Below are 8,770 nucleotides of genomic sequence, written 5' to 3' on the forward strand. Positions count from 1 at the left end.
GCTCCGGCCATGACTATTACAAGTTGAAATAGATGGGCCGAAATGTTAATGGGCCTATTCTCCCGTCGTTGGCCTCGTGGTTGCGGGCTTGCGGCGACGAGGGGCTCCACGGCTGCTCTCATGGCGGCGGCGCTGCTGATGCTGCTGCTGGTGTCGCCGGCGCTGCTGATGCTGCTGGTGTCGCCGGCTGCCCCGGACACGTACGAGCAGGAGACCCACCGTATGTTCGTGGAGTGGAAGGCCAAGTACAAGAAGAGCTATAAATACGCCGGCGAAGAGGAGTGCCGGTACGCGGTGTTCAAGAACAGCCGCCGCCGCGTCGCCCGGGCCAACGTCGCCGGGGTGACCTCATCCGGCCTCAACGGTCTCAACGGCCACGCCAGCTTCGGTGGGCGCGGGGTCCGGATGGGGGAGAAATCGTACGAGGAGGAGGCCCGCCGGATGTTCGTTGGGTGGAAGGCCAAGTACGGGAAGACCTACAGAGACGTCGGCGAGGAGGAGTGCTGGTACAAGTTGTTCAAGGCCAATCGCCGCGTCGTCGTCAAGCTCAACGCCGCAGCCGCTGGGGAAACAGCATACGGCATCAACCAATTCGGCGACCTCACCAACGAGGAGGTCCGCGAATGCTGCGACGGGCGCGGCGGGGAGATGGAGGGAAAGCTCAGTGCCAGGTGCCAGGCCGCCGTCGCAGGGGACAGCGTCGAGAGGCTGATTCGGTCCCAGGTAATCATCTTGCTCGTTTTAGTTTCTTTATCATTGTTTCTTGGGGTTAAAAGAAAGAAATTGTCTCGTGTGGTTGATTGTACACATTTGCAACAAATGGGGATTATGGATTTTGTGCGAATAGTATATCCCGCTCCAACGTACTAGTCCTGTAATTATGGATGTTTCACAATCGTATTGGTAGCAGCACAATACGAAGCACACGTGCGGATCTGGGCGTCACTTCCGTTTGTTGCCGGAGAATTTTAGAATAAAAATGTTGCTAATGTAATACGGTAAATTTGAGATGAAAATGTATGCATTTCTAACTTATGATAAAGATTGTTCTGATGTGTCTTTTCGGCTATTTGCTATGTCAAACTGGCGGGCCTCCTAGGCCAGCTGTTCCATCCATGTTGACGTGATGACACTTGGGAAGACCTCTCCCGCAGTTGTAAAAATGTCATGGGCCTGTTTGAAAGAATTGCTGTCTAATTTAATTTGCAACTCATAGTAGTATATTCTTCTTTGATTGTTGGTGTGGCTAAATAAATCATTTCTTGGGCACTGCTATATTGAGATACTATTAAATTTCGAGAAATTTGTCAAGACCGCAGAGATCACAAAAGAATTTTCTCCACTGTTTCAAAGGTAGCACCTACTTCTCTGCAGACGGGTTCCATAGTATCCATAGTATTATTGTACACTAGGAATGGATATCGTTTTGTAGACTGCTGAGCAAGTACTGTACTTGAACTTCTGTGACTTTTTAAATCTGCTGTTTAACACAGGTCTTGTCATTCCTCTATGACACAGAGTCTGTTGTTTAACACAGGTCTTGCCATTGACACAGAGGTAGTAAGGTCGGGCTTTGACCCAAACCAAATACCCCAACTTCACTATTTTTTGAAGCAGCCTGACTTCATGAAGTTGGTGGAGCTCTAGTACATTTCAACCCACCGACACCAACCTTATCCTCCCAGTCTGCCGCGCCTCCCTCCTTACTCGCCTCCTGCCCACCGCGGTCGAGCCAGCCGCGCTGACCCCAACCCGCACCACTGCCGGCCGCGCCGACCCCATCCCGCACCACCTCCGGCCGAGCAGGCCGCCCTCAGCCCCCATCCGCACCCCCGCGCGGCACCCCCGCGCGGCCCTCGTCCTATGCCGCCTTCGATCGTGCAGGCCTCGTCAGCCCAATACTGCGCCGCCGCCAGTCGAGCAGTCGGCGCTAGCCCCATCCCGAGCAGCCATCGGCCGAGCAAGCCACTGCCACCACCCTAGCTCGCGCAGCAGCCCACAGGAGCAGCAACGGTCAGAATCAAGTGAGGAGCGGTCGTCGTCCCCCACCCGCTTGGATCCAAATCGTAGGAGGGCAGTGCCACCGCCTCGGTTGCCGCAGGCCCCGACGTGCATGCTGCCGGCCAGACCGCGTGCCTCGCCCCGCGCTCCGCTCCATGCCCCATGCCCCATCCTGCGGAGCAGCCACCAAGGAAGAAGAAGATTACCGGTGAAAAAAGAAAACAGAGGATACAAAATGACATGTGGGGCCATGAGCTGGGGGTGCAATAATGGGCAATCCATCTTGAAAAAACTCTTATTTGGAGATGCAGCATCCTCCTAACCAAACACCTCCAGCGAGATAGCTCCAACTCCACGTAGTGCAAGCTGCATCTGGAGTTTGGAGTTCGAGTAAAAAATGGTGGAGTTGGAGCATGCCAAAAATGGTGGTGGAGTTTGGACTTCTTTTTGGAAAGAGAAGGCATGCCAAAAATGGTGGTGGAGTTTGGACTTCTTTTTGGAAAGAGAAGGCTTGTGATGTTACCGCCGTTGTTGTAACAAACTCAAAGCTAGTATAGCCTGTCTATTCTCTACAGGAACGAACATTTCAGATTTCAGATATGAAACCATTTTCAGCTTGGAGCCGAGTGAAGGCGGCCAGCATGCCTGGGAGCAGGGACGGAGGAAGGCCTAGGGCCATGGCCTTAGGCGTTGGGCTGTTTTTTCTATACTGTTGACTACTGCAGGAAGAAGGTCCAATACAACCAGCCTATTAACTCTATTGAGTGGCCCTATGCCTGTATTTGGCCCAGCTTTGCCCCTGCCTGGGAGCTGCGTGGCATCTGGTGGAGCGAAGCCCCACCTCCCGTCCGATCTCCACGTGGCAGCGATCGAGATCAGGGCCGCACAACTCGGCTGGGCGCAGCCGCACCAAATGTTAGCCAAGCCAACTCCTCACCCGTACGTCCATGCGCCCCTTTCAACGCGCTCACATGTACCACACCCTCGGTCTGGGCAGCAGGTCGCAGGCCACCCCGTGCACCGTGGCCCCGGTCCGCCCGCCACTGCTACCAGCCCCCGCTCATGAGTCAGCCCAACCTCGAGCCAGTGAGCTAGGATTAGGCATTGATAAAAAGGAGGGCCTTGAAGAGTAGAGAGAGCATTGACAAACCAGAGAGAGACTAGTGCTAGGTCGAGAGAGAGTAGTGCTAGGCTGATCAAGACCATGGTGAAGAAGAAGCTCGCCGCGCTAAGCTTGGGTGGCACGCATATGGACAGGAAGTAACAGTACCCTCATGAACACCTAGGGCTCGATGACATGTTCAGCTCTGTTGCGCTAATGAAACTACTAAGATGATGGCAGGTAGCTTTCAATGCGTTCCTGCAAAAGTATCTTTCGCGGAGCAGTAAACCCGTGAACTGCAAATGACGATAAGTGTTCATCATATCATTGTGTTATGGCAGCTGGAAATGTTACCGTGGCCAGAGGATGTCGTTATGGCGGCTGGAAATGTTACCGTGGCCAAAGGATGTCATTATTGGCTCTTTAATCGACTACGAACTAGTTGGTTTCAAGCTTGGGCTATGGGACACGTGTGCATTTAAAAGTTTTATGGGATTATCTGTAAAAGACTCGTTGAAGATCAAGAATTACATAAAGAACCTCAAGCTCTTTTTTGCAAAACAACATGAGGCTATGGGGCTACACCCAATGGGTGCACTTTTTTCAAAGTGCACATCATTCGAGGATGGTTAGGATTTACATGAAGACCCTTGACCAGATCGTGTGGATCAGATCAAGGCTCGGGGGCTACATCCACTGGGTCCACCGTGAAGGTGCACACCAATGAAATTTTGAAGACTAATAAGCACTCCATGGTTTCTCTAGATGGTTGAAGACAACTCGAGAAGGACTTGAAACTACTCGGTGTATGCTCGAAGGGTCAAGCAAGACACGAGATCAACCATGAAGAGCTTGGGAGCTTGACGGACCATGATCCATAGGACTCCCGAGATGGGCTGGGCTACTCGGCCAGAAGATGGGCTGCCCAAAGACTACCTTAGGGGCCACGGGACAAGGTGGTGTGGTCACCAAGCAAGGTGAGGATGACTAGTCAGATGTTAGGAAAGTCTATCTTTATAATAAGAGTAGGACTCCCTTATCTTAACCGACTAGGAATCTAGACTCGTACGCCTACCCTCTGGACTATATAAAGAGAGGCACGGGTACACCTCTTGTAACCAATCACACACATCAATCCAACGCAAGGCACTCCACACATGACGTAGGGTATCACGCTAAATTGATGTCTCATGTTCACCATTGAGCTTTAAGATCTCGGCGAAGTCTACGAAACTCTACTCCGGGGATACCCGTAGTAGGTTGCATGTCCTAAAACACCGACAATGTGTATCTATGACTTCTATAATTTGTTTGATGCGTATAGTTATTTTATTCCGCAAGTTTATATAATTTGTTTGAGAAGTACAAACCTTTATTCTGTGACTTTATATGATTTGTTCTAGAGGTATATATCTTTATTTAGTGAATACGTATAGTCTGTTTGATGTGTATTATTCTTTTGTTCAGTGACTTCATAGAATTTATTCTAGATATATGTATCTCAGAAAATCTTCCAACTCAATTAAAAATATTGATAGAAAAATCATCCAATATAATTAAGTAGGGGTGCAATCAAATTTAAAACTTTGTTTTGCATGGGATGATGCCATCAATTTTATATTATCTTACACGCATGCATGCATCAGGAGGTCTATAGCCTATATGATATTGATCACCAACACGTAAATTAACTTTAGCAGTATACTTTTATTTTTTTTCATTCGGGTATCCTTTTTAGCTTTTTAAACTATCTTGTCGACTTTGATACATTATTACTCCCTCCGCACCAAATTACTATTCGTTTTGATTTTTCCAGGTACATAGCTTTTGATATGCACATAAATATATACTCATGTCTAGATACATAGTAAAAGTAATGTATATAGAAAAGTCAAAATGAATTGTAATTTGTGACCGATGGAGTATTTAATTGGCTCGAAGTGCTATAAGAGAGATGAATGTAATGTCTTGGAAGCAGGTAACTAGCAAATATGCCCGTGCGTTACAACGGGTGAGAGAAAAACATGCACACCCACCCCTCGTCCAATAAATAAATATGTCCCAAAACTCATGTGGTAACTTATTTATGACCTACTCCCTCCGTCCCAAAAATAATACAACTCTCACTTCTCGAGGAGTCAAACGGTTTTAAGTTTGACTAAATTTATATAAAAAGTACTAACATTCATGTCTCCAAATAGATTTAGTATGGAAATATATTACATGATTAATCTATTGATATATTTTGTACCATAAATGTTAGTACTATTTTGTATAAATTTGATCAAATTTAAAATTCGTTGACTTTTCAGGAAGCGAGAGTTGCAGTTTTTTTGGATAGAGGGAGTACATCAACAAAAATGGACTACAAATTTATGTATGCGCTCATTATACTTCTAAAAAAATATCCATCCAAATAGTAGTGTATCACTTGGTAGTGAAAACAAGCTTTATCAAATCTTTATTTGCATATATGCCAAACCTAGGAACAATCCCCAAGCTTAGCATCGATTCCTATCTTAAACTATTCTTTTATTCTATTGAACAAGAAACAAATCCTTGTTTGCTAACCATATTATTTTACAGCTCTGCCAATTAATCCTATTGATATCTAATTCGATTAATAATATTCTATTTTTATTTCAACTCCATCTCTTACCAAATCTAACATAGCTACCATTTCCTTAATCTAAAAAATATAGCTACCATTACTTAATCCCAAAATTGCCGCTCATTTCTTTCCCTTCCTAGCAGGCTGCCGCACCCCAGCATGCTCGTCTCTTTCTCCCGCTTCTCTTTTACACGAAGCTATTCAACAGAAACATAGCTACTTCTCCTTGCTATAAGATTTGAGCTGATTCTCTTTGCTATAATCTTTCTTCCCCAATTAAAATCACCATCTCATCTCCTTTGGTTGATCCCCACTCGTGCAGCAACAGTAGGCACCAAATTCACTCCAATTTTCCTCAGCTCTCATCCTCTCGATCTCTCTTCTTTCTCACAAAAATCCACGAGCAAGCAAAACTGCAACACTTTCTATCCTCTTCTCGTTACTCCAATATTCCAAGGAGCTTCTCTTCGAACCGAAGCACCTTCACTTTCTATCCTTTCTCCTCTATTCTTTAACCTCCACGACCAAAGCAATCACACGCAAGCACCTAAGCCACCGCCACCTTCCTCCTTGAGCTTGAACCAGCAACTCGGCAGCATTTTCTTTTCTACACGCCTCCTCAAAATCCATGCAGTCAAGCACCAATCATCGGTGGCTGCACGGCTCCCTCGGAAACCCAGTGCAGGTGACATGCGCAGCGTCACCGCACCTGCCGTGCGCGCCTTTTTCTACGACGGAGAGAACAACGAACGGAGGTACGGACCCTTGACTGCGTTTCTGAGCTGCGGCACTCTCGAAGAAGGCGCGAGGTGGTGGTGATGTAGCATATCTAGTCGCCGACAGCAGAGCAGACGGCTGAGGGGCATTGAAGCACGGACGCTGACTATGTAAGACGCAATGTAGCGTAAAAATGAGAAGATGAGTAGTGAGCGATACGACTGCCAGATCGCGGGTCACGCTGGCATTTTGATTTGATCGGCCTCGACGACAGGCGGCCTAGGGTTACCGATGGACCAGAGCTAGCAAACCCTCCTTCCCTTACGTTCCCGTGCGTGGTGTTGTAGTTGCGGCTCGGGTGCTCCGTGCTCGGCGACACCGATGTCATTCGCGACATCCTCTTCAGTCTAGACTCCCGCACATGCTTCCTCCATGCTGTCATAGTCTCCAAGTGCTAGCTCTCAATTGGCATGCCCTCTCAACTTATATGGGCGGTGGATGGATCAGGAAGGAAAAAAAAGGTGGGAGGGCGGACCTACGCACAAGCGAGTGAGGGCACAGGCCCTCGCTCAAAATCTTAAAGCAAATGCAATTGATATTCTTTTCACCATGTACAAGCTTCACAAATCTAAGTTTTCTTAAGTTGTGCCCCCGCTCAAATCCTAGCCTGGGTCCGCCCCTGGCAAGGAGACCTGACGTGCGACCGGGAAAAGAAAGAAAATATGGAGACGATATGTTAACGTATATACATGGGAAACCAATCCGTCTCCGGCTAGTACTCAGCTGCGCGTGACATTGGACCAAAAATCTGGTGAAAAAAAAGATTTTAGAATTGAGGGTTTAATTATGAAAAATGCGAGGAACTTTTTTTAAAAACATCCATGACGGTTGGCGTGTGTTGCTACGATTTCTTACCTACTCCCAAGTTATCATCCGCTAACTTCTAGTTTGCTTACTTCACTTCCTAATCTAGTTTAGGATGTTTCATAATACATCTCTGATAATAATAAGCGGACAACTCTTTTTAAATTCTACATGGCCTATTTGAACGGTGAAATCTCAATTTTTATACATATGTAATGTGTCCTATATTTGGTTCAAACATGCATTAAACTTCTGGTAAGATTCAGTACTAATGCAACTCCTGTCTTAGTTTTTAATGATATGCAAGTTATTATGAACATAAGAGATTGTCCACAAAACTTTCAACCTATAAAAAGTAAAAAAACTGCAAGGCTAAAATAAATGCTCAGTCCTTGATTATAATATGCTCAACAATTCATGCCTGAATGTATACACACTAACAGCCTGACATCATGACCTAGTTGCTCCAAGAAACATGAGCAATCAAACAATGCAAGTATCCTGCTACAATTTGCTCCTCATAATATAGTCAATGATAACCAAATGTTCTACCTATAAATTAATTTTCAGATTTAGATAGTAAAGGCATAGCAGTCAACCTACTATCTTGCGGCGGAAAATTCCATAATATAAGGACAAATCATATTTAAAATTTGATTCTCCATCAATTGGGCTAAATCCTTCATAAAAATCATGATTATTGTTAGGCATCTGAGAGAGGGCGTTGTACTAAGACGAACACAAATTGTAGAAGAGAAGGCACTGCACCTGAGTGACTATGAAGTGTGCCCCCAAGAAGTACCATAGTATCCAAGTGACCCACGATAAGCTTCTCAATCATATTAAAAATAAGTGGAGCAAGAAGATCCCTCTTATCATTAATTTACCTCTCTTGTCATTAATTCTTGTGACTTAAAAAGTACCCTGCAGATTAACAGGGACGTGCTCCAGTGAATTTTTCCTCATCATCCTACGCATATGGTTCCTAGTTGTGGATTGCCCTCCTAATGATGCAGCAATGGGCATTGGAGCTTCTTACTGAGGCTGAAGCGGCAGCCCCTATGGCAGGTGGCGATGAGTATTGCCGACGAAGACGACATTAGCTAGCGCTGCCTCTAGTTGAGGACTATTGCTGGGAATGCCAGCGAATCCACACTAGTGGGTGGTACCATACATCACTATGACCATGCGAGATCTGCTGCACGTCATAGGGAGCTCCTCCACCACTATGCTATACCGGTGACGCCTCCCCCGCTAGGATTAGCTTCAAGTTTCGGCAAAGGGTAATGGCGATGCGACACGCCGCCACTGCGGGGAGTCCCAGCACCACCGCTGGGAAAGCCGCCAGTTCGCCCTCGTCAAAAGCCGCGGCACCTCCATCCCCCATGTGGGGTGGCGTAGCTACGCCAGGACCATCCCTCGGGCCTAGCACCGACCATGCCCGCGCTTGTTGGGGCGAAATATTAACGACCTCC

General features: G+C 46.7%; 1 protein-coding gene across 1 annotated transcript; it reads left to right on the forward strand.

Annotated features, from left to right (window-relative positions):
* Positions 1-120: 120 nt before the first annotated feature.
* Positions 121-1,532, forward strand: LOC101763148 (oryzain alpha chain-like). The gene is made up of 2 exons (XM_012846015.1): positions 121-723; positions 1,494-1,532. Exons 1-2 carry the CDS (start codon positions 121-123, stop codon positions 1,530-1,532), a joined length of 642 nt encoding a protein of 213 aa, XP_012701469.1.
* Positions 1,533-8,770: the final 7,238 nt, after the last annotated feature.

This window comes from Setaria italica, chromosome V (assembly GCF_000263155.2).
Source record: "Setaria italica strain Yugu1 chromosome V, Setaria_italica_v2.0, whole genome shotgun sequence".
Taxonomy (NCBI): Eukaryota; Viridiplantae; Streptophyta; class Magnoliopsida; order Poales; family Poaceae; genus Setaria; species Setaria italica.

Excerpts from the sequence above, each read along its gene's own strand:
- LOC101763148 (XM_012846015.1), top strand. The coding sequence starts at position 121 with ATGGCGGCGGCGCTGCTGATGCTGCTGCTGGTGTCGCCGGCGCTGCTG. Across the intron at positions 724-1,493 it reads AGAGGCTGATTCGGTCCCAG|GTCTTGTCATTCCTCTATGA; the intron begins GTAATCATCTTG and ends TGTTTAACACAG.